This window comes from Selaginella moellendorffii, unplaced genomic scaffold, assembly GCF_000143415.4.
Source record: "Selaginella moellendorffii unplaced genomic scaffold, v1.0 SELMOscaffold_3, whole genome shotgun sequence".
NCBI classification, from domain to species: Eukaryota; Viridiplantae; Streptophyta; class Lycopodiopsida; order Selaginellales; family Selaginellaceae; genus Selaginella; species Selaginella moellendorffii.
The window spans coordinates 275,123-299,610 of NW_003314264.1; the positions used below are offsets into that span (position 1 = coordinate 275,123).

The following is a 24,488-nucleotide window of genomic DNA, read 5'->3' on the forward strand; positions in this document are numbered from 1 at the left end:
TCTTATGGTCTACACTTTAGTTTTTACTAAGTGTTGATCATAGCCTCTTTAAGGCATGCTCAGAGCTATTGGCTAAACGCATTAGTGAGCTTATTACGGTTGAGTTGGATTTGAGTGGACATTCTAGTTCATGCTCTGTCCATGATCCAATATCTTATATCTGGGGTATTATGTTCATATTGGACAAGTATATGACATGATGATGTGAGTTTAGTGTTTAGGTCTTGTGAAGGCAAGTTGAAGAGTGATTGTTAGTTGCTCTATGACTAATGGTTACTTATAGACTTTGTCGAGGGCTGTGACACTTGTTTCACTCAATAATGATTTAGTAGTGATGGGCTTGCTTTACCGGATGGTGTTGCAGAGGATCGTGTCATTAGACTTACATGGTTTTTCCATGTTGGCATATCGATTCTACCTTTGTCGATATCATTTTGGTTGCATTTAGTTCATAATGTTGGATTTCATTGAGTCTTGAATGTGGTGATTCACTTCTTGATGATGTGTTATCTATAACTGAGTTTTGCTAAAGGTTTAGTCTTAGATACTAAGTAAGGTATCTTTGACTTTGGTTAGCTTGGTTGTTGGAGAGTTTTGAGTGGTGATTCATTCTTTCTTTCTTCTAGCTTTGTTTTGGTGTTGATGGTATTGAAGTGATGCCTTATCGTTGATATTATTAATGTTGAGATTTAAATGAGATGAAATGTCTTTCCATAGAAGTGATATCGAGTTTCATTAGTCTCAATGAAGATAGTGTTGATGATTTGGTTGTAGCTTTGTGTTATTGGCATTTGTGCATTTGTTAGTTAGCAACTATATTAACATTCAAATGAATTAAGTGGCAAATTGAGTTAATGGTATTCTACACAAGATTGCTTAGTAGGGGTTGAGTTTTGAGGTTTTCCTTGAAAAGTGATTTAATCATGGACTATGCTAACTTTACGAAAGGAAGAGTTAGTGATCAATATTAAAGATGTTGAATCCTTTATATCGATCATTGATGATCTTCTTATGCTTGTTATGAAGTGAATTACATCTTGCTATAAATGGATTCATAGAGGATCGATTAGATTGTCACTTGTTAAGAATCGCTTCAATATGCTTGGCTTTTGGATTGATGCAGACATGCTCTTCAATAGTTTTAGCATTATAAAGTTTAGCATATGGATGTGTTAAGAAATATATTGTAAGTTGTACCATGATTTCTTCTTTAACATTGAAGTTAGTTCTTGCAAAACTCATAATCATTTATTAGGCAACACCTAGGTATAGGCTTCTTCTAGCTTTTGGTTCCTTGAGTTTTGTGCTCATTGTTCCATTTGTTAGAAGTTGTTGAGAAAGGCATTTTAGCTCATTAGTTTTGATATTGAAGTTAGTGTTTGCATTTAGCAATCATTGGTGATTATTGATTATCATTTAGAATAGTTGATTATCCTTGTCAAAGGTTTTTCTTGATTGTTGTTGATATAGAATGCTTGCCGTTGTTCGGGATGGTAGATTCTTTCTCAATGATGATTATGCATCTCTTCATTGATGGGATGATTGATGATCTTTCATGATAGTTAGTTGTTCTCTTTGATGGCTTTTGGCTTTTGGCATTACCACATATTCTTTGTGCTTTGCTTTGGATTGGTCTCTTGTGGGTTCGAGACATCGGTAGGATATTGCTGACACTTACTTAAGTAACTTGAGTTTCTTCATATTGTGACTGAGATTTATTCAGATTGACAAGTGCAGAGAGGCCGCAAGAACGCCCCAAGACGGCAGGTCAGCAGTGATATTTGGCATAAACACTATGTTTGTTAGTCTTGCAACATTCATTTTTTTTTGTTGATTGTTGCAATAGTTAGTTCTGATAGATTAGATGTTATTTCCTTCGGGTAATACATTCGCGAGCATTTTGCTTGCTAGTTGATAATACTTTTGTAAGCTCCTGAGTTTGGACTTCCCGGGAGGTCACCCAGCCCAGTACTATTCAAACCCAAGGACGCTTAACTCCAACTATCCCAAGACCCTTAACCGATTGGAAAAGGGGGTGCACTCTTTTTCATGGGCCCTTTCCCTCTATATTTGAACCCCATGGATCGTCTCTCAAGTTGTTCCCTTTGGTTGCTTACAACTTTGTGTTCTTTGAGTTATCTTTGATAAGTTGTTTGGCATGCTGTCTACAATCTTTGATAGTTAATTTTTATCATTCAGTTTTCTTGATGATAGATTGGCTATTAAATTTTGTTGGATGGTGAATCTTATGTTTTCCAATTATGATGATCTTGGTGGTTCCTATACTCTAATACTCGATTATTGGATGATAACTTACTTGGACTACTTTTGTGTTCTAAACTAAGCTTTATTCACTGATAATTAAATCTCTAAGATATCATTGTCTATGACTTTGATATTATCCATCTATTGATCTTTGTATTTAGGCCAGTATAGGCCGACTGGCTTTGGCACTTCGTATGCATGGTGAAATCTTTAATCATGGGGTAGCTACTGTCGACTGATCACATCACCCACCTTTTTGTCGATGTTCCTTATGTCATTAAAAAGGGCATGACCATATAAACAACTCTAACTACCTGTTTACAGTTTTCTATCTAAACCTTACCGATGGGTTTAGTTTCTTAGCTCATGAGGGTTGGGGCCTCTAGCTTCTCTCTTTATGCCACCTATGGGCAGGGGCGTATCACACTTTTGTAAGCTGGGTGACACCCAGAGCAGCAAGGGTGGCTAACTCTGTTGGTCATTTCCTTGTTGGTGATAGCCAGAAGGTGTTTGAGTGGGTAGCGCATCCGCGTTAGACAAAGAGGTTACCCTAACTCATTTAAGTTGGTGCATTTCTTATATAGTGTGAATACTATGAATTTTTTTCTGGAGTTGTTTCCTTGGCGGTATTCTAAACTAGAGTATGCATCGACAAGGACGTTAATTTTCCCTAAGAGAGGGAGAGTGTCGCAAATGTAACTTCGAGTATCGAAAGTTACCTGTCAGCTAGTCTTTACAAACACTCTTTCCTTACTGCCACGATAGCAGGAGGTCGGTATTGCTAGACCCTTTATTAGTCCCTCTTATGCTAGTGTTAACTGGGCATTTTGAATGTACTTAGACCGGATGAGCATAAAGATGGAATTTTTACATATTATTAGCTAAGCATACTTAGCCCGGTAAAGAGTTCTTGTCTCCTTATGTCTTGCACTGGCTAGTGACAAGAACCCTCGCATATTGAGACTAGTCCCTCAATATAGCTTACTGTGTAACCCACCACCCTTGCTATCATGCTCTTTGTGTTAGTTTTATTCCAGTCCTAAATGTTATTTATGGAAAGTGTCTAGATTTGCTCATTTGGCATATTTATGGAATGTAGAGATTGTCCTAAACACAATGGTGTTCGTCCCATATTTAAATTCACAATCTAGGGACATTCTATATTTAGTAAGTTTTGAGCTTGTCCCAGACACTAACTTCTGATACTAAGGGAGGCTTGGGGGGAAAGCCCAAAGCATGTGTTCCTCAAAGGGGGAGGGGTGTTGTGGGGGGTTCCAAATGTATAGTAAGGATAGTGGGTAGGTTGGGCATGGCTGACCAACCTAAGGCATAGTATAGCTCCCGTTTGCGTGTTTATCTTTGTTCTGAGTTTGGCTTGGGTCTAAGCCCAACCTCCACACCATGCTAGCTAGTGGAGTACCCATATCCTCGCATTAGGCCATCAGTATGCTAAAATAGCACCAAACTCTATTTGGCTCTATTTTGCGTGTTGCATTAGGATGTTGAATGTTCTAGGACTATTCCAAGTCGCTTTATGCTCCTGTTCCTTTGCTCCTTAGGCTGTACGTTCGGGAGTCATTCCATGCTCTAGTGCCATTGCTCTTTGGCTCCATGCTTGGGAGTTTTGCACCGTTCTTTCATTTAGTGGCCCAAGGCCCTGAAACTCGGGTTCCACACCACTGTCCTTTGGACATGTGGCATGTAACATGTGGCATATGACACGTGGCATATGAAGGGTTTAGGTTTTGCTTCGTGGTTATCCTATGGTAATTCACCATAGAATAAAGGGTAAAAACCATGTGCACTATAGAAGGGATATGAGTATAAAGCAACATTAGAATAGTCCTAAAGCATTCAGCATCCCAATGCCAAGATTAGCACACAAAATAAATTCAAGAAAATTTTAGTATACCAATGGTCTAACGAGTGGATATAAATACTCCACTAGCTAATATAGTATAGAGTTTGGGTTTAAACCCAATCTGGACATAAATTAAGGATAGGCACACAAATAGAGAGCTAAACTATGCCTTAGGGTTGGCCATACCCAACCTACTATCCCTACTATACATTTGGAACCTCCCCCCAATATAGGAATACACGCTTTGGGCTTTCACCTTAGTCTTAAGAGTTAGTCTTTAGGACACCCTAGTCTCAAGAGTTAGTTTATGGGATAATCATAAAACTTCCTAACTAATAAATGGTGCTAGATTGCAAATTTGGATGTGGGAACAAAACCATGTTTAGGATAATCTCTATATTTTATAGATATACTTCACTAATAGATCTAGCGTATGTGGTTTTCACCCTTTACTTTATAAAGATTTATCATAAGATGATAACTTAAGGGATTTGAGGGCCATTGAACGAAGGGATAAAGCCAAACTCCCAAGCTAAAGACAAAGAGCGAAAGAACTAAAGCATGGAATGACTCTTGAGTGTATGCCTTAAGGAATGAATGGACATGAACACTTAGAGCATTTAGCATCCCAACGCCAAAACCAGCATGTAAAATAGAGCCAAATAAAGTCTAACACTATTTTAGCATATCAATATAAGCTACCAAAAGAATAACTTTAGAGGAATCACACCATTTGTTAAGATTGACATCTTGGAAGTTTAGTTTGCCTTTGGCTGGGCTTGACTAGAGGGGTAGAGTGTTAAGAGAGCAGGGCTCTCGCAGCTCTCAACTTCTGCTCACAAGGGCGTAAACTTGTAGGGAAGTATAGTGAATTATAAACAACCAAAGAGAATCACTTGAGAAACAATTCATAAGGGTTTAAATATAAAGGGGAAAAACCCATGAATAAAAATGCATCTTTTTTCTCAATCAGTTAAAAGTTTTAAGATACTTAAGTTAAGCATCATTGGGTTTAAATAATACTTGGCTGGGTGACCTTCCAAGAAGTCCAAATTCAGGAGCTTACAATCATTGGTTTAACACGAGGATATAAATACTTCACTAACTAGCATGGTATAAAACTTAGGCTTAGACCCAAATTAGATACAGAGCAAGGATAACTATGTAAGTCTAGCTAAACTATATCTCAAGTTGGTCAGCCATGCCTGATATACCCACTATCCCTACTATACATTTGGAACCCCCCACATCTCTAAAATACTCATTTTCTTTGGATATACATCCTTTCAAACACTTGTAATGCAATGTGAATAATATCTTCATTGCCAGTTGTCCTGATAAATTTAATTCTCATAGGAAACAAGGTTTCAATGATGTTACTTACAAAGGTCCAAACAAAAGAAAAAAATAAAGAAGATGGGAAACCTTGTTATGTTCAAATGGCCACCTCTAGTTTCATTGTAATGGTTGCTCAATGCATAGAGCTAATACTCATGCTGCTGTGGAACGCTGTGGTGCACTGTGGTGTGCCAGGTCCTTGGTGATATTCAAGTCATGAATCAGGAAGTAACAGCTGTAAGGATTTCCAGCAGACACAACTTCCAATCCTCACAAAGGTATGATTGAACTCTTAAATGATTTTCTTGTATATAAAGAATCTCTCATGCGTTTTCCAGCACTATAGGTAAGTGGCTTCCACATTTTTTATTCCTTCACCTTTCTGATTTGTTTCTCCCTATCACTATTGTTGGATGGCTACATAGAGTAGGAAAATAAAGCCTCTGTTCCATAATTACTGGTCTTGTTGACCCCAAGAAAACTGATCTTGGGGATTCCACTAGGTCAAGAGGTCAAACCGGGCATGATTACGTGTTGATTAGGTAAGTACAGTTTTTATTCCTTCACCTTTCTGACTTGTTTCTTCCTATCACTATCGTTGGATGGCTACATAGAGTAGGAGGATAAAGCCTCTGTTCCATGGTTACTGGTCTTGTTGACCACCAGAATAGCTGTAATTACCTTCATGTTAAAGAAGACAACACCTTCTTTCTTTTGGCAAATTGTTGCCCATGCCCAATTGAAGCCAAAAGATTGTCATGGCCGTGAGTGCATCCACAATCTGTGTATATTTCCTAAGACGTTTCACCCGACTTTGTACCCATCCCAATAATCATATCTTGTTTGAAGTAAACTTGTAGTTCACAACATGGTTGAAGCATGAGATAAAAAGCTTCTCTCCTTGAAAGTTTGGAATGCTTGATCCAAATTCCAAAAGAGTGGTGTTTCAACATGTCTGATGCTTGCAGTCACTATGCCCTAGATGTCGTGGTGGAAGCAGGGTCAGGCTTTTGTAAGAGATCATATGGGAATCCATCTTAACTCAATATTTTGCAGCTAATAAATTAAGTAAACATGAGCCAAAATCTACATAAACAGAAATACAGGTCGATAATCTAAAATATAACCTTTGAACACCACAGAAACTGGTGCCAGTCTATCAGCTCTATCAGGAGACGTTTTTGTATATGCAGAGAAGACTCTGGAGTAGATATTACGTCACTCGTCCATTCTATGAGGGATTCCACAGACGCCTTGAACAAACTTTTCTTCCAATTTGCTTTTTCTAAAGGAGTTTATCGTTTTAGCGACAGAAATTCTACAAATAAGCCCCAAATACCACTTCCTCAAAAAAATAGAACAATAAGCTGAACACTCTTTCCCTTCCATTTTCGTTCATCGCACATCGGGCTTTCTCCAGGGTGAGAAGCCGTTGTGTTGCCGGCGGATTTCCGAACTGCGTGCCCTGTCGCCTGTAGACTTTAGTTTGTCTTGCTCCCATAGATCTCGGTAGGCTGGGCAGCGATTTGCCATGGGGGCGGTGTCGTGCTAACGTCCGGCGTTTCCATATTGAGAGAAGGTCGTTTGTTGGTGTGCGGTTTCTCGGTACATTTAAAACTTGGTTTGTGCCTAACCAAAGTTATTTTTATTTCATTTTTGAATCTTGATCTGCCCTGTTTTTCTTTCACGTATTTGCTCGGATCCTCCTTGTGGATGGAAACCCTTCTCGCTAGAGCTTAGTCTAGCCCAAAACTGGTTCTTCCGTAATGAAACGGTCAATCCCAAGTAACCAATGGGCTTACACTGCACTAAATGAATATTCTGCTGTTGGAAGTTATGCATAGCCTTGCTAGGGTCAAGGAGCAGAATAGATAGTAAACATTGGAGATGTCAGCTACCTCAGCTTTAAATTATAAGCTCTGAGCAAAATGGAAGACATGGAGAGTGTTTATAGACCTCGGACTCTGTGTAGCAGCAAGCGCTCCAAGGAGACACCCATTTCCAACACGTTTGATCCATTTGTATGGGATCCTCCAAATCCACGGCGTGGAGGAGGCGCTTGGGTGCCTCCGACTCCTCCGCACCCTAAGGAAGGGGTTGTGGAAGTGACGGAAGGCTTGGTAAGTGCGAAAGTTAGGGGAGGAAGCCCATCGTTCACCCAAAAATTGATGCTGGCGAGTAGGGACAAAGAGTCACTGCTGGAAGAAGCCCTACGTCTGAAACGGATGCTCATCGATCAAGCGTTTTATCTAAAGCGGGACAAGGTTCATGCATCGACAGTCAAGATTGAGAACAGGTGATTGTTTAGCTCCGAGCATTTCATGCTTACAAGAAATAAAAAGCAGGAAGCTGGAGAACGATATTAAAGACATGGAGATGCAAACGAACATGCCCTCGTACAAGACAAGTGGAGCAACTAGAGTTAGAGCAAAACTCCAAGGTATGCTTGGTGTTTTACACTGTAAGAAATCCTAAATGTCCTATGATTAGGAATGAAGATAAGGTACGAGGAGCTTCAGAACATCTGTGATGGCCAGCACGAAGAGATAACTCACTTGCGGAGGGACGTTCGGATATCACACGCAAGAGTAAGCTAATTGTAAGCAGCAGAAGTATTAATCCAACTGCTTTTGCTCCACAGACGTATATGATACTGATTCCCCGCAGGAAATAGAAATGGAGCGGGATGTTTTCGTGGAGGAGATAGCCAAGCTGCAAAAGGATGTCAAGCGGCTCAAGTCTTTGAACAGTCAGCTCTGCTGCGAGAACAAGGAACTGTGTCGAATCAGAGACAGAGCAGGAGACCTAGAACTTGTTAATCACCATCTAGAGAATTGCATGGACGTGAGTGCTTCCCTATTCTTGGCTCAAAAAGAACCGCTTGCTGTTTTTCAGGTTGTAAGCCGGGCCCTGGAGAGCGCCAACCGTGACGTCGTGACTTATAGGCAGAGGGTAACCGAGACGAGTCTCAACGCCAGAAGAAATGCCAAGCGGTGCAAGGATTTACAAGACCAGATTGCGCTGATGAAGGATTGCCTGCACAAGGAGAGACACGATAGGAAGAACCTGGAAGCCACGCGCGTGTGCCTGGAAGCTGAGCTTATTAAAGTGGAACAAAAGATCAGAGCTAATGGTGGGAGCGTATCGTCTCCTGGGTCTCCCAAAAGCAGCAGCCCCAGGTCAGCTCGAACGATTTAGGGGAAGTGTGAGAGGTGGCCGAGACAGAGGTGACGAATGAGAGGTCAGCTCGGCCAACATAGTAAGTAGCATATGCAACCATCCGTGCACGAGTCAAAACTTGAACTGGTGTCCCCATCATTCAGCTGCTGCGGCTTCAAGCATGGGGAGCAGCTCCTGGTAGACAATGCGAATGGCGGGCCGAGCTGATGGCTCTGCTGAGATGCATCGCAAGGCAAGCGTTAGAAGCTGTTGCAGCTCCAAGCTGCCGGCATGCAGGTGAGGGTCAAAGCACTCACTGGACCTGTTGTGCGATACGAGCAGCTTAACCCACTCTGGGAGATCGACCGCAGTGGAGCCCCCAGAGATGACGTCGTCTGCAGCCTTGGCGGTGAGGATCTCGAGCAGGAGGACCCCGTAGGCATAGACATCCGCCCCGGTGGTTGGCTTTGGACGCTTGATGTTCGACAGCTCTGGAGCTCTGTAACCAAGAGCTGCCGCATTGACAAACTGGCTGGCTGTTCCCGCAGCGGTCATGAGCCTGTGCAGGCCATAGTCGGTGAGACGTCCACGCAGGTCGGATCCTTCAAACAAAACATTGGACGCCTTGAGGTTGCCATGCGCAAGCTTGTGATCGTCGTGGAGATAGCACAGGCCTCGGGCAATATCCGCGGAGACTCGTAGGCGCTGAGGCCACGACAATGGTGGATATCGGCCAACACCGGATGACTTCTCTGCAATGTAATTTAGATGTAGGTGAGCACCACAAGACGAGAACCGTACCCGTACCTGCAGTTAAAAGTCGGTCCGCTAAGCTGCCATAGGCAACGAAATCAGTGAGGATGAGCTTCTCGTGTTCCCTGGGCCCCCAGTAGTAGCCCCGCAATGGAAGCACGTTGTCGTGCCTGATGCCTCCAAACCTTCTGGCCTCCATGGTGAATTCCCGCTTGCACTTTGCCAACCCTTCCTTGAGCCACTTGACAGTGATGGTATGACCACTGTCCAGTGTTGCTTTGTATGACGTTCCATGGCTGCTTCGGCCAAGAACCTCCGCTGGTGCTCGTGACAGCTCTTCGGCAGTGAAGAGCACGTCGCCATCCCAAAGGAAAAGATCGCCTGCTAGCTTGTCTGGGGAGTTCCAGCCTAAGGCACCCTCCTCCTCCCTCGCACTTGCTGGTCTCAGCGACGAGAAGAAGCCCTTTCTCGAGGGCAACCGTTTCAACACGTTGTCGTCCTTCTCATTCTCTACCTGCGGCTGCTGCTGCTGCTGCTCCTGCTGCGGCTGCTGCTGGTGATGGACCTTGAAATCTCTCTCCACAATCTTAAACACCGGAATGCCAGACTTGTTGTCACCTTGACTTTGCCGCTGCCTGTTGTAATAGACAAGGCCGACTATAGCGAGGGCTAGTAGCAAGGCTGCAGCACAACCGCCGAGGAGGCCAGCTTTGAGAGACGGAGACACTCGACCATTCCGCCGGGTTTTGTTGACAAGGCCCAAGGGCTGGTTGGCCTGTGGTGCATGGCCATTCCAGCTGGGGAAGCCATTGGACAGGAGCTGGGCGTTTCCAGGGTAGAAGGACGAAGGCGGGAACTTGGATTCTAGCTGGGACGGAATGGCTCCCGAGAGGTTGTTGTTGGAGAGGTTGAGCAGAGTGAGTGTAGGAGGACCGAGCGTTGAGGGGATGGAACCGGTGAGCTGGTTAGAGGAGAGGTCGAGCTGCTGCAGGCGATCGAGTTTGGTCACGTCCACCGGTATGTCACCCGATAGCTTGTTGTTGCTGAGGTTGAGAAACTGCAAGGTGGCCGTGAGGAGGCTGGAGGGAATAGCGCCATCCAGCTGGTTGCTTGCCAAGTCGAGAAGGCGCAACGGAGCGTCGGTGGCGCTGGCGGTCGGGACGGGAATTGTCCCGGAGAGCCGGTTGCTGGAGAGCTTGAGTGCTACGAGCGTGCATGAGTTGAAAAAGGTGGGGGGTATGGGGCCGAGCAAGGTGTTGCCGCTCAAGTCCAAGCTCGTCAACTTGGGGAAGCTTGCGAAGGCAGCAGGGATGCCGCCCTCGAGCTTGTTGTTTGCAAAAGCGAGTGAGGTGAGGCGCAGGAGCTGCGCAGTCTGGCTGGGCAGTGCGCCCGAGAGGGAGTTGTTGCTGAGGTCCATCCATTCCAAGCTGTTGCCCCACGACCTCATGACGGACAAGTTGCCGGAGAAGGTGTTGGCGCTGAGGTCCACTCGGGCGCAGCTGCCAAGCCGTGGGGGCAGGCCGCCCGACAAGGCGTTGCGGGAGAGGTTGAGCAGGGTGAGGCGAGCAGCCGAGATCGTCCAGACATTCCCTGTGGTGGCCATGCATGCACACGTAAAGACATGTATAAGGCCAGCCATTCTTACCTGAGAGCCGGTTGTTGCTCAGATCCAGCTCCTCGAGCAGTGACGCTTCCGCCGACAGTAGCGCAGGTGGCACAAATCCCGTGAACTGGTTGGCCCGGAGCTTGAGAACCCGGAGCGAGAAGACAAACTCAAACGAGGGGAGGGAGCCGGCCAGGGCGTTGGCGCTGAGATCGAGGATCTGGATCTTGTTGGCGAAGAGATTGTTGGCGGCGTCGTCTGGTGCCAGCGGGCCGGAGAGCCGGTTGAAGCTCATGTTGACGTAGAGCAGGTCCGGGGGGAGAAGCGAGGCGATCCAAGGGAGGGGGCCCGACAGGCGGTTGAGGGCGAGGTGGAGGCTCTGGATGGCGGGCAGCAGCATCCACGAGGAGGGGATGCTGCCCGTCAGCTGGTTGGCGGCCAGGTGGAGGCGCTCCAGGTGCTGGAGACGGCCCAGCTGCGCCGAGAGGCTGCCGTTGAGCTGGTTGCCCGACAGGTCGCACACCCGGAGCAGCTCCAGCGCCGCCAGCGAGGCTGGGATGGGGCCAACGAGCGCATTGTTGCTCAGGTCGAGCTCCTCGAGTGCCGACATGCCGGTCAAGGCGTCGGCCGGGATGGGCCCCGACAGGCGGTTGTTGGCCAGGGACAGCCTCTGCAACCGTCGCAAGCCGCTGCCCATTGCCGGGATCATCTCTCCGTCCAGCATGTTCCCCGACACATCGAGCTGCTCCAGGAGAGAGAGGCGAGCCAAGTCGGCAGGGAGCGGGCCAGACAGCAGGTTGTTGGCAAGCGACAGGTAGACGAGCGAGTGGAGAGCACCCAGCGTATCGGGCAAAAGGCGGCCAGACAGTCCCAAGCCTTGGAGCTCCAGCCGGCTCACCCGGCCGTCCTTGTTGTCGCAATACACACCATGCCACTTTGATGGGCACCCATTGGAGTCCTTGCTTTCCGGCAGCCATGACTTGGTGAGACTGCCCAGCGGATCTTTGTCTATTCCCTTCATAAAACTCAGCAACACTTGAGTGTCGTCAACACTGGCACCTCTACACCCATGGTGCTGCACCGCTAGCAGCGCTGCCGCCGCCATCACCACCACCATTGCCCATTCGACAACCATTCTGCTAACCTCGTAGCGCCTCCCTCGCCTCACTCGCAGCAACACCCTTCTCTCCCTCGCTTTCTCTCACCTCACACTACTTAGTTAAAATATACAATCTTCTTCCCGCCCGCTTGTCCAAGCTTCGAAGAGCGTGCTGGCCAGGCAGATCTGAAGGTTTGCAGTGCCAGTGAACACACAATGAAGAGAGAGGCGGCTGAAAATGACACACACAAACACTAAATTATATATATACAAAGCATAGTTTAGTTCAGCAGAGATCCCTTCAAAAATACAGGCCTAACACAAACCTCGTCGGATTGAATCCTGTTAACAATGCTGAAGTTTGCACCGAGTGAGAGAGAAACACAAACTAATACCTGAGATATCTACACTTACCGCACGGGAAGAGGACAACGAGGACAGCCACCGGATACAGGAAGAACGTAGTTCTCTCCAAAAAAGGCAGGACTAGTAGCAAGCACATTAGGTAAGGCAAGACTACAGCGAACTCACCATCATAACCAAGGAAACTGAGGTAGTGGTAATATGAAAGTGAAACCAAGAAGAAAAGGTTGGAAAGCAGCGTGGGGACGAACCCCCGAAGAATAAGCAGAGGAGAAAAGAAATAATGGATCACTGCAACCAGCAGGATGGCGTCAGTCCCACTCAGAGCGACATCTGTTTCTAGTCTCACCGTAGAGCACGATGAAGAGAGGAAAGTAGGCATTACAATGCACGTCAAACGCATAGAGCCATTCCACACGCTGTTCCACCACATGGCTGTGGATTGCTGCTTCTTCCCGGAGGTAGCGATTGCAGAGAAACCTGCAGCTACCGTCTGAACCTTGAACGACTCGTTACCAAGCGCTTACCAGCAGATGCTTGCCAAGGAGATGCCGGTGAGTAAAAAGTGAAGCCAGACGACTCCAACGACAGTCACGCCCGCCTGGAGGAAGCTGGAGCCGTACCTGTGGCGCGGAGCAGCAAGAGGTCAAGGTAAGGAGGGGAGCATGAGCTTACGCGGCACAGTAGGCGGAGGCAGCCAGCGCCAAGAAGATGCTGCTGATGACGGTGAAGGCTGGATCATCGCGTGCCCACTGGTTCTTGGTTTCTGCACGAAACAAAAGGCCCAACCGTTTGTGTTGCAGTTGAAAGCAATGGCGTCAAGCTTCGTACGCTTGTGATATTTGGTGTGCTGGTAGCTGTAATTGGGAAGTATGAGCTAAGGAGAGGTGGCTGTATGCTTACACGACTTTGGGTGCGGTACACAAGTGCAACATTTGCCAAAAGGTGTACTCGACATCCATTTGCCTCCACTGCAACAAGACAGTCAGCGGCAAAGAGAGAGAGGGAGAGAGGGGAGGGCACCTTGACGATCCGGCGCAGGTAGTGTGGCAGCTGCTGCTGCTGCGGGTGCCTCAAGCCGCGGCCCGCCGTGGTGGGAAGCATGCTGCTGCCGCCTTTTAGGGCATTAGGGCAGCCATCGCTGCCCTAAAACGCGAGGCGAGTGACATGGAGGTGGAAGCGGAGGCGCAGGAGAGGCCGCGGGACGAGGATATTATGGCGCATCACCAAGCCGTGTGCCAAGAGGGGACGTGCAAGTCCGAGTTTGTGGGTGACAAGGTGAGCCCTTGCTCTCGCTCCCTCTCATAACTCTCTTTGTTTTGTTTAGGAACCACTGTCGGTGCTGGCTGCCGAGTACGAGTTGGGGAATCCCGTGTTCAAAGCCAAGATTGAGGTGTGCCCGGGCGCCAACTCCGCATGCGACTAACTGACCACGGATTTTTCAGAACAGCAACTAGGGAAAACATATGGAGCAATCCGTCGGACCCGAGGCGATGGCAATTGCTTCTTCAGGAGCTTCATGTTCGCGTATCTGGTCCGCCTTGGCTTTCTCGTATTCGCCTCGCACTTACCACTGCCTCGCCCTTCAGGAGCACGTTCTGGAAGCGGAGGACGAGAGAGAAGCTGCCCGGGTGCTGCAAAACGTGGAGCAGTGCCGAAACGCCTTAGTCAGCTTAGGCTATGCCGAGTTCACCTTTGAGGACTTCCTGGCGGTGGGTTTGTAGCATTATTTGTTCCCATCTGAACCGGCTGCGAGCAGATATTTGTGGAACAAGTGGAAAACGCTCTACCGGGCAAGCCAACGTCGATGAGGTATCCCGCTACTCCCAGATGAGGTTTGGATTTCACCCTCAACTTTGTGCTTTCAGCATTGGAACGCTTGTTGAGCGCTGCCGCGATCAATACATTTCGAACTATGGTATGCTTGGCTTTACTCTGTTACGCCATTGTCATCACCACGCTGGTGTTGTAGTGATTATGTTCTTCAGATTTGTCACGTCGTCCGAGATACGCAGGCGAGCCGAGTTTTTTGAGCCATTCATTCTCGGGATTTCGAGCACTACGGTTGATCAGGTATAGGTACACCAATGGGAATGGCTCACCTGGCGCTCATATGGTTGCAGTTTTGCAAATCTTCCGTGGAACCCATGGGCGAGGAGAGCGACCACGTCCACATAATTGCCTTGACAGATGCCCTGGGTGTGCCTGTCCGTGTAGTCTATCTGGACCGCAGCATCTGTGACAACGGCAAGACCACGGACGTGAACCACCACGACTTCATACCAGGGGGAGCTGATGCAGAGGAGCAGAGACGTGAGAACCCCCATGTTGTCCTGCTCTACAGGCCAGGGCATTACGACATTCTCTACCGCAAGTAGATCTGTATTGCTTGTGCTCGTGAATAAGAATGCCTGTCTTTTACAAAGCAACGCAACCGGGGTGGTACGCTTCGTGCTCGTTGCCATCCGCATACGTCCGGTGTGTTGGGGGCAAGGGCACGTTGGAGCCGCCATCGGGCGCTAACAAACGACGGCACTGCCTGCAAGCATCATAGACAGTATAGAGGCGCGAGACTTATATACGTACTTGCAAGGCTTGGCAAAGAGAGAGCGATAGGAGAAGAGCCACGTCTGTGTCATGAGAGGAGCCTTTAAAGAGTGCAAAGAATGGGCAGAGGGTTTTACCAGGAGGAGGAGGAGGGTGGCCGAGGCATTGGCAACGCGCGTAAAGTGGTGCATTGCGTTGGTTGCGCACTCCTGCACAGGCAAGCGTCAGCCAAGCTCTCAGCCAAGGCAAGCACCTACTGAAATCCGTTGGAACGTCTGATGCGTGGAGGCTCCCCACGCGTCCATGTGCGGCTGCAAGAATCGGGTGAGTCCAATCATCAAAGTGTATATCTACGACCGAAGGGGACCTCGTTGGGCGAGTAGATGGCAATCGCATCCGGATTGGGAGAGCCAGCCGGGAGCAGTGAGATGACTGCCCTGAGCACACCAGGGATGGCGACATGGAGCAGTGCAGCATCGTGCACTTGACACGAGGGTGACTTGGCGAGGCGCGAGTGCGGAGTGATGGACATCCCTGGGGCCTCCTGGAGGCAGCGCTTCACCACGTCCGGCAGCGAGTGTGCTGGTGTGTTGCGCGGCTCCTCATCACCCTTGGCCGCCGCCTTTGCCATGTGTGGAAGGAAGCGCTTCTTCTGCTCGCAAAACGATCTGAGGGCAAGCTTAGTCCGATCAACTGCAGATGCCGCAGCTTGGCCCGCAATCTGGCGCTTCCACGAGTAGGCTACCAGCGCTCCGTCGGGGCACACCACTGGCACCTGGAGCCCCCATGGCTGGTTGTCCTGATACCGCTGCTGGGCACCCACAAACACCCCCGCCGACTCCAGCTCCTTGGCTGTATCCACGCACAAAACCTCAGCGCCTAGTGCGCCTAGCGCGCTTGCTATTACCTGTGGCGCGGAGGAGATCCATGGCACGCTTGCTACCTTCCACTGCCGAGGAGATGGCCTGGTTTGCTCGCTCCGGGTCGTGGACCCGCAGGCTGTCCGCACTGTCGAATGCCTCGAGCAGCGCATCCGCTCCAGAGCGGACATCTGCAATCAGCCGGATGGCTCGGTTCAAGCCCTCGAGTGCACTGGCAAGCTGCTTGGGCGGGGCCTCCATTCACCCGACCTAGAATAATAATATTTTTGGGCGGCGCTTCATAGGTACAAGGAGTTGGCGAACATGATGCCCCGCCGTATGCTCTCGATCCCTGCCTCAAACTTCTTCTCCAGCTCACCGTTGCCAATGGCCTGGAAAACTAACCGCAGCTGCACATGAAAACAAGCAACGTGAGCTTGAGTGTATAGAATAGCATCCACGTCTACCTGGTTCAAAAACTCTTCCAGCCTCCTTGCCACCCGGATAATGCTACCTTCAAATATGTCCGTCATCTCGCAGATCTCCGCAAAGCTTGATCCCTGCAACTCATATATGTCACAACTCACACCCAGCCCCCCAAGATTTACATGATAGACGCACCTTGGACCAGCTGTAAATCACGTCCATCAGATATGGTTGAAACTTTTCAACGTAGTGCTCCACTTCTGTTTCCAGTTTGCACTCCCGCTCCACCTGAGAGACAGCCAAGGGTGAGAATCAACTTTCAAGTCCCACAAGAGTCATACATACCTCGGCAATCATTCGAGCCGTGTCTTGGAGGCGCCGGAAAGGCCAGGCCAGCTCCGCCTTGAGATGAATTTGCTCATTGGATTTTTCAATTGGTAGAAAGCAGCTCGAGAGCGCCACAATCTGATGGTGATCAAGATCGTTGAAGAGCCCTGCATGCCCGCAATCTAAGACTGGTTCGATGCACATTGTATTTTACCCTCAAAGATCAGCTCCGCTACAAGCAGCTCATCCGCGGTGTCAATCAGGCAAGCTGCGCGACCTTTAAGCTGTACGACTGAGAGCTCGTTTATGTGTCCCAGCCGCTTCAATACTCTCGTCCGGTTCCGAAGCTCTTCCCGAAACTTGTGCAGCTACGCAAACGAAAGAAACCGGGAAGTTAGTAGGTCCAGAAACCCAGAGTACACGCACGTACTAACCTGAGAATCTCGCAGTCTAGACCTCAGCCGCTGTGCTTCCGTCAACAGCTCGGCCTTCTTCTGGAAAGCTGAATAATGGCTTGCCTCTTTCTCCGACTGGGAGTAACGGCATGTCGTCAATACAAAGACCCAAATTTTCCACACGTACCTTGTGTAAAGGGTGGACAACCAGTTTTTTCTCCTCCTCATCAATTTGCTTCACGATACTCACAAGCTCCGGATCATCTATTTGCATGTCCTGCACAGCCGAAACAGAGTCATGCCACGACGAAACCATTGATGCACCTCCACAGGATCCAACCGTGGCAAGCCGTCCGGGAATCGTCGTTCAAGCTCCTGCATTGCCATCAGTACACTCAATCGGGCATCCGCTGGCCGCAAATCAGTGGGAACAGCCACCCTGAGTGTACTGATTGCACAGAGCAGGGTCATTTGCACGGGGACCTGATACGCCAACACCGTAATCAGCGGCACACAAGCCAGTCGACACGCGGACACACTCACCACATGCATCTCTCCTTTCTGCCCCGGTGAGCAGGGCCTCGGTTTCAAACGCGAACCGTCCAGTTCCATACCCGGAGCACAAAGTAAAAGGGTGTCTACCAGGTACGAGGCAGCACGGGGCGCTGCCACAATGGTTGAGGGGAGCGGTCCACCAGGCGTGGGTTTCTTGACGACATTGATGACAACACCCCATCCCCAATCGTCTGCTCCGTCACGAACTTTCACCTGGCAAAACAAAGTCATCCACAGGAGGCAACCAAAAGAAACCCATACCAATCGACCGGGTTGTAGAAATACAATAATCCGATCAGGCCGGATAATTTCTGACATGAGCTGTCTTTCAAGTTCTGCAAGCTTTAGTCTTAGACGGTGGTACTCGGCAACAGTCTCCTGAAAGGATGCAGAATCAGATGAGGTAACCACAATGACTTGGAAAGCACCTCTCCCGCCGCATCCAGCAATGCGGCTTCTTGTTCCAGCTTGTTGATCCTGTTCTCCATTTCGGGGACATTCTGCAAGCAATACCGACGTTCAAACCCGAGAACAGATATAAATCGGGCAATCACACCTTCTCGTGCTGAAACTGATGGAAAGAATGTTTCATCACGTACTCCATGTCAAAGTGCCCCTCTGCACGGCTCATCAAATTCAGCAACGAGTAGTAGCTGAGTCTGAAGGTGCTGACTAGCGGAGCAGGCTTCCCCAGGATCATTTCCCTGCACGTGCTGACATCCATCTACAAGCAAGAGCGAGCGAGCAGTCCGGTTTCTGTCAGTTGCTAAACTCTACCTGGTCATCGATCATTATGATGCAAATCCCACGCTCGTCCTTCCCGCGTCTCCCAGCCCTTCCACTCATCTGGTTATAAGCACGTCAAGCGGCATCACGTTGATAGGCGAGATTATACCTGTATGTACTCGCCTGACGACATGTAACGATGAGCGTCACCATCCCATTTCCGTAGGGCAGTAAAGACGACAGTCTTAGCAGGCATATTCAATCCCATTGCAAACTGGAAACGAACTGGTGAGTCAGAAAAAGGTAGAACACGAGCGCCCACCGTTTCTGTAGCAAACAAGGCCTTGACAAGGCCCTCCTGGAAAAGGATCTCAACTATTTCTTTCAAGATGGGGAGTAGGCCCGAGTGATGGAAGGCAACCCCACGCTTGAGAAGCGGTAATAGTTGATGGATGGGCGGGAGGCTCCGGTCTTCCTCGCTGAGGCACTGTATGGCGTTGGAAAACACGTGTTCCACGTCCATCTTCTCTTGGTCGCTGTTGAAATCAAGCTTGGATACCGAGAGCGCATACTGCTCGCACTCCCTGCGGCTGAAGCTGAAGACAATGACGGGCTGCATGGAACGCTCCATAATCATCTGGAAAGAGAGGTCATGTTAGGGGGCAGAAGAGGAGAGGCTCATGCAAGACCTTGACTATCTTGTAAATGTCCGTGGATACTCCAGCAGAGGCCTTGGCACCCCCTCGTCCTCCACCTCTCCTGCCTCCCCCTCCTCGCCTCCGCCCCGGGGGCGCGAGGGAATCGTCCGGGCCAGCGTTTCTGGATGACTGCTGCAGCTTGGCGAAGTTGTCGTCCCGAAAGTGGCCCTTGTCGTCCACCATGAGGTAGAGGCCGGAGCCGCCCATGGCGAAAGCATAATGTTGAAGCGGAGTGGGCCTGAAGTCGGTGTAGACAACATGGCACGGCTGCTTGTGCAGGTGGCAGATCCACTGCGCAAACTCGGTGGCGTTGGACATGGTGGCGGAGAGGAAGACCATCTTGATGGCGGGTGGCAGGAGGATGATGCTCTCCTCCCACACGACGCCGCGCTCCCTGTCCCGCATGTAGTGTATCTCGTCAAACACAACCCACGCCACCTCCCTGAGCACCTCGGAGCCCCTGTAGAGCATACCGCGCAAGATCTCCGTGGTCATGACAATGCAGGTTGCGTTGGGGGACAAGCTCACGTCGCCCGTCATGAGGCCGACGTCGCTGAACTCGTGGCTGAGCTCCCGGTACTTTTGGTTGCTCAGGGCCTTGAGGGGCGACGTGTATATGACGCGCTGCTTGTCCCTGAAGGCCATGGCGATGGCATACTCGGCAACCGCGGTCTTACCGGCCGAGGTGTGGGCCGACACCAGCAGCGACTCTTTACGCTCCAGGCAGGCGATGGAGATTTGCTGGAACGGGTCCAGCTCGAACGGGTAGCTCTTGGCCCTGTCGCCCATAAACACCGGCTCTCCAATGCTACCGTGCACCGCCTCATCCAGCTGCGCTATAAAGCCTGTGGGCACCGCCACCTCGTGGACGCAGCTGCGCCCGAGCATGGCATTGGGCTTCTTGCCGCCACCGGCCGCGCCAGCCTCTTGCTGTTCCCGCTCCTTCCTTTTGCCCGCCATCATCCTCCTTAACCTAAGCTGTCGCACAAAACCCTAGCTAGGAGTAGACGCAGTGACAAGCGAGGGCGTCGCGGATGTGTTGCGCGTCGTCGCCGTCGTGGTGTTGGCCCGTGCTCGCCTCCACCAGCGGCACGTCGTCGTCGTCGCAGGCGTGGTCGGAGTCGTGGCGGCCCAGCAGCACGTTGTGGAGAATGGCGCAAGCCACAACCAGCTCCACAGCCGTGTGGACGTCCACGTTCATAACCTTGGCCAGCACGCCCCAGTTGGTGAGCGCCCCGAACAAGTCCTCCCCCACCGCCGCCGCCTGGAGGAGCCTGTCGTTGAACTCGGCCTTTGCGCCCCTCGTCTCGTCCCCCTCGTGGAGGTGGTAGGGCAGCATCAACCACGGCAGCAACGGGTAGCTGGTGTTGCTGCTCACCAGGTACTGGGGAATGCTGACGGGTGTTGCTCGGGACAAGTCCATGAGGCCGCAGCAGCCTCCCGTGAGCAGCAGGCCGTCCCGTAGCTTGGCAAACAGCCCAGACTGCTTGAGGATCTTGGCATGGTGGACGCCCCCCGGGAAGCCGACGGCAATGTTGAGGATGCGCATGGACGCGTCCACCACCAGCTGTGCCGCGATGCTGAAGTTGGTGTTGTGGTCCAGGTAGCTGGAGCCGCAGGGGCCCGAGGGGCGCCTGATCCGCAGGTGGAGCACCGTGAGGAGGCCGCAGCAGTTTGGCAGGGCCATGAGGTTGTGAAAGCCGCGCGCCACCCTTGTCAGCGCCGCGGCATCCGTGGGGAAGGCGAGCACCGAGCCAAAGGCGGTGGACAGCGCCGCGTACACCTCCCGCGTGCACGTGAGTACCGTCGCCTCGCCCACCGCGAACATCTTGGACACCTCCACGTAGGACGACCCCGCCGCCAGCCTGTGAATGGCGATGGCGATCCTCTTGCGCGGCGGGATGCTGCTTCGGAAGTTGGTGTCGCTCTTGTGTACCAGCGGTGCTAGCTCGCTGCACAGCCACTCGAAAGTCCCCGGGCTCATGTTGAACAGCCGCCGCGAGCTGTCGGCGTCCAGCCTGCCCGCCACAAACTTGTCACACTCGAGCAGTCGTGGCTTCACCCACCACTCCTTCTCCACCCGCCTGCGCTTGGCCCCCCGCTGCGCAACCGCCACGCCCTGCAGCGCCTGTATATGCCACCAAAGCGCCGCCACCCTGCCGCTCATCTCCTCCCTGTGACTGCTCACCACCCACGTTACCATCTTGGTCACCAGCTCCAGCATGGAGCCCAGCAGCACGGCAATTCGCTGCCGACGCTCCTCACGCTCCCTCGCCGTCCCCGCCATCAACTGCATCAACCCCCATCCGTCATCTCAGAACCCACCCACTGATCATTCATTCCGGTACCTCTTCTTCGTCTTCGCTCTCGCTCCACAGGCCAGGATGAATCATCTCTATCTTGCTACCAAAAGCCCTACCGAGGTTGAAGAGGCGGCATTCTCATGTTTTCAATTTATTCTAGAGGAGCTTGCCAGTTTGAGGAGAGCTTGGAAAGCGTCAACGCAAGCACTCGGACGCCATTCGCCATGTCCTCCAGTGTGGCATGCTCGTCGGGCCTGTGGCTGTAGCCCCGGTAACAGGGAATGAAGATCATGGCGGTAGGGGCGATCCTGAAAGAAAACACCAGAACTCAGCGTCTTGAAGAAGGATATACACACCGTGCCATGAAGAGAGAGTCGTGATACGCTCTGCTGATCATCATTTTGTGGCCCAAGCCCAGCTCCTCCGATGCTTCTTTCAGGGCTTCAATTACAAAGTCCGTGCTCTGCGCTGGCGGGTCCTGGTTAACGACTGTAAAGTTTTGCAACACCACACCGCGCCTGGCCGCAATTTCGTGCGCGGTTGCGCGGACCCTCTCCACAACGGCGTCCCTTCGGCTTCCATCGATGTCCCTTATGTCTGACCACAAGCAAAGTTCAAAAACTAGATGCGCGGCGTGTTATTACCAATGCCAAGCTGTGCATTCCGCGGGATGCTATTGATCGCTCCTGGGTACAGCTTAACCGTACCTGCAATACTTTGTCAAAAGTTGGCATATGAATCCCCACATACCGGTGGTTCCAACCGTGTCTTGGGAACCAGATTCCAAGACGTGCCTCTCTACAGCTAGAGCAAGCTCGGCGGCAGCAAGCCCTGCGTCATTCCTGTAGTCGACGAGCCGGCGGGAAAAATGTTTTATGCACAAGCCTTTGAGCAGAATGCAGGATCAGGAAACCAACCTGAGATGCATCAGTACGGCCCCGGCATGACCTCCACCCCCTGCAAACTCGACACCAAGGCTCGCAGGCCCAGCGATTGCGGTGACAATCCCGATGGATACACCTGCCGAGAAACACAAACATAGGCATCGAAAGAGGGGGAGGAATCACCTTGCTCCTCGAGAAGGGGGCCTTGCTCAATGTGCAGCTCTACAAAAGCGGCATATGTCTCGTTTCCCACGGCAACACTTTGCAGATTGTCACCGGCCTCGTCATATCCAGCTCGATTTGCGGCTAGAGTGAAGGTTACATTGTCCTCGTCAACAGCATTGGCTAGGGAGACGGCCACCCTGGGATCCCCCGCCATCACCCGGCTGTTAAGACAGACAAAGTTGCATAAGCACGACATGCAACGGACCAGTTGCCCCTCACCTCCCAATGCAGCTCAGTCCGAAGCGAGTGGGCTCCTCGGACGTGAACATTATGGCTTCCAATGATCTCTTGGGCTGGAATCCCGCTCTGAAACGAGGGCAGCAGAAAGTGGGCACCTCATGCTTGATTTCCATGCTCACCTCCTCAGAGCTTTGATAGCTTCCACAGCGCCTACAACACCAACGACGCCGTCATATTTCCCAGCGTAAGGAATAGCATCCGTGTGTGAACCCGATGCAACAACACCCTGGGATGGCTCGCTCCCTTCCCTGCTTTGCTCGTTTGCATGTAGTGTGAGTACAAAATGAAGCTTACCAGCGGCCAAAGATATTTCCAATAGCATCCTCACGGACAGTAAGCTGTGCTGACTCCATAAGTTCTCGAATGAAGCTGCGAGAAATCAGGCCCTGTCGTTAGTTGATTACACCGTGAAGAATCCATGCACCTTCTTGCTGCAACATCATTGTCCGTGTAGAGGATTCGGGTGACCGATGGAGCTGGTGTATCCGAAAAGGTTGCAAGCTTGTCTATCTGTTGGTTTGATTTATCGTACATGAAGGCGAAGCAACTAGGAAAGGAGCACTCACCGAGTCCTGGATGTCATCGGGATTGACATCGAGGTTGGCTGGGTCGAAACTGGTGCACAAGCTGCCGAAACGAGCCGTGGGGCAAGAACTGGTCAGGCCCACTGGATCCTCTTGGGCGTCGAATGCTAGGAGGAGAAGGAAGAGTGAGTGGAGGAGCGCACAGAGCAGCGCCATGGCCGCCATCTGATTAGAGCGTAGAGACCCAAGGCTAGGTAGAGGCAAAATTGAATTGAAGAGGAGAAGAGGTAACAAAGCGCGTGTACAATAAAAGAAACAAGGCGATACGAAGCACACAATTTTGTCTTGGGAATCAGCGCCTCCTGCTCATGATTCCTCGCGCCAGCATGGGGTCGGAAGGGCAGTCGACGGCGATGTGACCCCGGCCGCCGCAGTTGTGGCATACCACCACCTGCCTGCAGTCCTTGCTCATGTGGCCCGGTTGCTTGCAGTTGCGGCAAAAGATATCGGAGTAGGCTCCCAGGGCGCGGGAGGATGGCGGCGGCATGGAGGAGTAGGGGCACTCACGGGCAATGTGACCCGGCTGGCTGCAGCTGTTGCAGACGGGAGTGTTGGAGCAGTCGCGCGCCAGGTGGCCCGACTGGCGGCAGTTGTTGCATGCCTTTTCGTTGGGGCACTCGGCGGCCAAGTGCCCGGGCCTGTAGCAGTTGTTGCACAGAAGCGACTTGGGAAGGCCAGTCTCTTGGACGATGCAACCCTTGGCAACGTGCCCCGACTTGCCACACAAGTTGCAGATGGGTTCGTTGCGGCACTCGCTCGCAATGTGACCCGGCTTCTTGCAATTTCGGCACAGCGGCTCTGTTGGGCATTCGGCGGCGATGTGCCTGGAAGGGCACGCACCAAGGTCACAATCGAGCGCACAAAGAGAAAAAAAATAACACCAAAGTACCCAGAGATGCCGCAGTTGTTGCACACTGACGCATTGGGGCAGTCTCGCGCAAAATGTCCGGTGCGGCGGCAATTGTTGCACAGCTCAACCAGCGACCTGAGCACCATGACCTAAGGGCCGCAAGGCAAAACAAGATGAAACCCACCTTGACGGAGCGCGGCTTCTTTCTCGGGAAGGCAACCTATACGGAGCACTCCGGCGAGAGGAGCGCTTGCCCACAATGCCACTCTGAATGCGGCGCCCTCTGTGTGACGCTAGATCGTCCAAGCTCATCCCAAGCTTGGTCTGCGTGTCGAGCGAGACGGACATCCTTGCCAAGAAAATTCTTACCCCACAAACTGGTTTAGGGCTCCAATCCAAGCAAGACCTAAAACTTCGCTCTGCGTTC

General features: G+C 50.8%; 9 protein-coding genes across 14 annotated transcripts; 2 read left to right on the forward strand and 7 right to left on the reverse strand.

Annotated features, from left to right (window-relative positions):
• Nucleotides 1-8,020: 8,020 nt before the first annotated feature.
• LOC9643366 lies at nucleotides 8,021-8,686 on the forward strand. The gene is made up of 2 exons (XM_024666505.1): nucleotides 8,021-8,052; nucleotides 8,106-8,686. The coding sequence occupies exon 2, from the start codon at nucleotides 8,141-8,143 to the stop codon at nucleotides 8,660-8,662; it is 522 nt and encodes a 173-aa protein (XP_024522273.1). The 5' UTR covers nucleotides 8,021-8,052; nucleotides 8,106-8,140; the 3' UTR covers nucleotides 8,663-8,686.
• LOC9643367 (probable LRR receptor-like serine/threonine-protein kinase At4g20940) lies at nucleotides 8,549-12,228 on the reverse strand. Its single transcript, XM_002963470.2, has 3 exons — nucleotides 11,022-12,228; nucleotides 9,431-10,966; nucleotides 8,549-9,375 (listed from the first exon to the last, which is right to left on the reverse strand). The coding sequence occupies exons 1-3, from the start codon at nucleotides 12,112-12,114 to the stop codon at nucleotides 8,780-8,782; spliced, it is 3,225 nt and encodes a 1,074-aa protein (XP_002963516.2). The 5' UTR covers nucleotides 12,115-12,228; the 3' UTR covers nucleotides 8,549-8,779.
• An 83-nt stretch (nucleotides 12,229-12,311) lies between these two features.
• Nucleotides 12,312-13,571, reverse strand: LOC9643726 (protein unc-50 homolog). Of its 5 annotated transcripts, none has more exons than XM_002963471.2 (9): nucleotides 13,465-13,571; nucleotides 13,345-13,412; nucleotides 13,273-13,298; nucleotides 13,117-13,207; nucleotides 12,969-13,064; nucleotides 12,791-12,921; nucleotides 12,610-12,732; nucleotides 12,493-12,564; nucleotides 12,312-12,432 (listed from the first exon to the last, which is right to left on the reverse strand). In XM_002963471.2, exons 1-9 carry the CDS (start codon nucleotides 13,543-13,545, stop codon nucleotides 12,380-12,382), a joined length of 741 nt encoding a protein of 246 aa, XP_002963517.1. In that variant the 5' UTR covers nucleotides 13,546-13,571; the 3' UTR covers nucleotides 12,312-12,379. The 5 variants fall into 5 exon arrangements, with proteins under 5 accessions (XP_002963517.1, XP_024522252.1, XP_024522266.1 ...); XM_024666484.1 differs by having other exon boundaries at nucleotides 12,312-12,420; nucleotides 12,474-12,564; XM_024666498.1 differs by having other exon boundaries at nucleotides 12,312-12,420; nucleotides 12,791-12,927; nucleotides 13,465-13,569.
• A 13-nt stretch (nucleotides 13,572-13,584) lies between these two features.
• LOC9643727 (ubiquitin thioesterase otubain-like) lies at nucleotides 13,585-14,866 on the forward strand. 2 transcript variants are annotated; one of them, XM_002963111.2, is made up of 8 exons: nucleotides 13,585-13,719; nucleotides 13,769-13,834; nucleotides 13,892-13,975; nucleotides 14,031-14,153; nucleotides 14,201-14,253; nucleotides 14,310-14,359; nucleotides 14,414-14,514; nucleotides 14,565-14,866. In XM_002963111.2, the coding sequence occupies exons 1-8, from the start codon at nucleotides 13,609-13,611 to the stop codon at nucleotides 14,817-14,819; spliced, it is 843 nt and encodes a 280-aa protein (XP_002963157.2). In that variant the 5' UTR covers nucleotides 13,585-13,608; the 3' UTR covers nucleotides 14,820-14,866. The 2 variants fall into 2 exon arrangements, with proteins under 2 accessions (XP_002963157.2, XP_024522230.1); XM_024666462.1 differs by having other exon boundaries at nucleotides 14,310-14,514.
• LOC112343724 (mediator of RNA polymerase II transcription subunit 27-like) lies at nucleotides 14,808-16,109 on the reverse strand. Its single transcript, XM_024667712.1, has 6 exons — nucleotides 15,981-16,109; nucleotides 15,356-15,895; nucleotides 15,246-15,299; nucleotides 15,126-15,197; nucleotides 15,028-15,071; nucleotides 14,808-14,980 (listed from the first exon to the last, which is right to left on the reverse strand). Exons 1-6 carry the CDS (start codon nucleotides 16,107-16,109, stop codon nucleotides 14,860-14,862), a joined length of 960 nt encoding a protein of 319 aa, XP_024523480.1. The 3' UTR covers nucleotides 14,808-14,859.
• On the reverse strand, nucleotides 16,090-20,047 carry LOC9643368 (DExH-box ATP-dependent RNA helicase DExH10). Its single transcript, XM_002963472.2, has 16 exons — nucleotides 18,967-20,047; nucleotides 18,600-18,914; nucleotides 18,447-18,551; nucleotides 18,329-18,397; nucleotides 18,108-18,275; nucleotides 17,980-18,051; nucleotides 17,813-17,929; nucleotides 17,540-17,764; nucleotides 17,321-17,479; nucleotides 17,184-17,273; nucleotides 17,036-17,131; nucleotides 16,816-16,969; nucleotides 16,620-16,768; nucleotides 16,470-16,562; nucleotides 16,316-16,408; nucleotides 16,090-16,258 (listed from the first exon to the last, which is right to left on the reverse strand). Exons 1-16 carry the CDS (start codon nucleotides 19,936-19,938, stop codon nucleotides 16,148-16,150), a joined length of 2,988 nt encoding a protein of 995 aa, XP_002963518.2. The 5' UTR covers nucleotides 19,939-20,047; the 3' UTR covers nucleotides 16,090-16,147.
• LOC9643728 (protein ANTAGONIST OF LIKE HETEROCHROMATIN PROTEIN 1) lies at nucleotides 19,948-21,434 on the reverse strand. The gene is made up of 2 exons (XM_002963473.2): nucleotides 21,324-21,434; nucleotides 19,948-21,265 (listed from the first exon to the last, which is right to left on the reverse strand). Exons 1-2 carry the CDS (start codon nucleotides 21,366-21,368, stop codon nucleotides 19,973-19,975), a joined length of 1,338 nt encoding a protein of 445 aa, XP_002963519.2. The 5' UTR covers nucleotides 21,369-21,434; the 3' UTR covers nucleotides 19,948-19,972.
• LOC9643729 (probable ureidoglycolate hydrolase) lies at nucleotides 21,404-23,506 on the reverse strand. The gene is made up of 11 exons (XM_002963474.2): nucleotides 23,194-23,506; nucleotides 23,052-23,137; nucleotides 22,922-22,996; nucleotides 22,747-22,875; nucleotides 22,607-22,693; nucleotides 22,346-22,548; nucleotides 22,196-22,298; nucleotides 22,029-22,120; nucleotides 21,923-21,985; nucleotides 21,635-21,875; nucleotides 21,404-21,586 (listed from the first exon to the last, which is right to left on the reverse strand). The coding sequence occupies exons 1-11, from the start codon at nucleotides 23,374-23,376 to the stop codon at nucleotides 21,430-21,432; spliced, it is 1,419 nt and encodes a 472-aa protein (XP_002963520.2). The 5' UTR covers nucleotides 23,377-23,506; the 3' UTR covers nucleotides 21,404-21,429.
• LOC112343726 (zinc finger protein GIS2-like) lies at nucleotides 23,504-24,409 on the reverse strand. The gene is made up of 2 exons (XM_024667717.1): nucleotides 24,246-24,409; nucleotides 23,504-24,035 (listed from the first exon to the last, which is right to left on the reverse strand). The coding sequence occupies exons 1-2, from the start codon at nucleotides 24,407-24,409 to the stop codon at nucleotides 23,504-23,506; spliced, it is 696 nt and encodes a 231-aa protein (XP_024523485.1).
• Nucleotides 24,410-24,488: the final 79 nt, after the last annotated feature.

Excerpts from the sequence above, each read along its gene's own strand:
- LOC9643366 (XM_024666505.1), top strand. The coding sequence starts at position 8,141 with ATGGAGCGGGATGTTTTCGTGGAGGAGATAGCCAAGCTGCAAAAGGAT.
- LOC9643367 (XM_002963470.2), bottom strand. The coding sequence starts at position 12,114 with ATGGTTGTCGAATGGGCAATGGTGGTGGTGATGGCGGCGGCAGCGCTG. Across the intron at positions 10,967-11,021 it reads GAGCAACAACCGGCTCTCAG|GGAATGTCTGGACGATCTCG; the intron begins GTAAGAATGGCT and ends TGGCCACCACAG. Across the intron at positions 9,376-9,430 it reads GGACCGACTTTTAACTGCAG|AGAAGTCATCCGGTGTTGGC; the intron begins GTACGGGTACGG and ends ATTACATTGCAG.
- LOC9643726 (XM_024666479.1), bottom strand. The coding sequence starts at position 13,545 with ATGCTTCCCACCACGGCGGGCCGCGGCTTGAGGCACCCGCAGCAGCAG. Across the intron at positions 13,413-13,464 it reads ACCTGCGCCGGATCGTCAAG|TGGAGGCAAATGGATGTCGA; the intron begins GTGCCCTCCCCT and ends GTCTTGTTGCAG. Across the intron at positions 12,565-12,609 it reads CAGTTTCCTTGGTTATGATG|TCCTGCCTTTTTTGGAGAGA; the intron begins GTGAGTTCGCTG and ends GCTTGCTACTAG.
- LOC9643727 (XM_024666462.1), top strand. The coding sequence starts at position 13,609 with ATGGAGGTGGAAGCGGAGGCGCAGGAGAGGCCGCGGGACGAGGATATT. Across the intron at positions 14,254-14,309 it reads GGCAAGCCAACGTCGATGAG|CATTGGAACGCTTGTTGAGC; the intron begins GTATCCCGCTAC and ends TTGTGCTTTCAG. Across the intron at positions 14,515-14,564 it reads CGAGCACTACGGTTGATCAG|TTTTGCAAATCTTCCGTGGA; the intron begins GTATAGGTACAC and ends ATATGGTTGCAG.
- LOC112343724 (XM_024667712.1), bottom strand. The coding sequence starts at position 16,109 with ATGGAGGCCCCGCCCAAGCAGCTTGCCAGTGCACTCGAGGGCTTGAAC. Across the intron at positions 15,896-15,980 it reads ACAGTGCGGACAGCCTGCGG|GTAATAGCAAGCGCGCTAGG; the intron begins GTCCACGACCCG and ends TCCGCGCCACAG. Across the intron at positions 15,300-15,355 it reads CCATCTACTCGCCCAACGAG|CCGCACATGGACGCGTGGGG; the intron begins GTCCCCTTCGGT and ends CGATTCTTGCAG.
- LOC9643368 (XM_002963472.2), bottom strand. The coding sequence starts at position 19,938 with ATGATGGCGGGCAAAAGGAAGGAGCGGGAACAGCAAGAGGCTGGCGCG. Across the intron at positions 18,398-18,446 it reads CGTCAGGCGAGTACATACAG|ATGAGTGGAAGGGCTGGGAG; the intron begins GTATAATCTCGC and ends GCTTATAACCAG. Across the intron at positions 16,259-16,315 it reads TGGAAGAGTTTTTGAACCAG|CTGCGGTTAGTTTTCCAGGC; the intron begins GTAGACGTGGAT and ends TTTCATGTGCAG.
- LOC9643728 (XM_002963473.2), bottom strand. The coding sequence starts at position 21,368 with ATGATTCATCCTGGCCTGTGGAGCGAGAGCGAAGACGAAGAAGAG. Across the intron at positions 21,266-21,323 it reads AGAGCGAAGACGAAGAAGAG|TTGATGGCGGGGACGGCGAG; the intron begins GTACCGGAATGA and ends GGGTTGATGCAG.
- LOC9643729 (XM_002963474.2), bottom strand. The coding sequence starts at position 23,376 with ATGGCGGCCATGGCGCTGCTCTGTGCGCTCCTCCACTCACTCTTCCTT. Across the intron at positions 22,549-22,606 it reads GGACTGAGCTGCATTGGGAG|CCGGGTGATGGCGGGGGATC; the intron begins GTGAGGGGCAAC and ends CTGTCTTAACAG. Across the intron at positions 21,986-22,028 it reads AGACACGGTTGGAACCACCG|GTACGGTTAAGCTGTACCCA; the intron begins GTATGTGGGGAT and ends AAAGTATTGCAG.
- LOC112343726 (XM_024667717.1), bottom strand. The coding sequence starts at position 24,409 with ATGTCCGTCTCGCTCGACACGCAGACCAAGCTTGGGATGAGCTTGGAC. Across the intron at positions 24,036-24,245 it reads AGAAGCCGCGCTCCGTCAAG|GCACATCGCCGCCGAATGCC; the intron begins GTGGGTTTCATC and ends GTGCCCTTCCAG.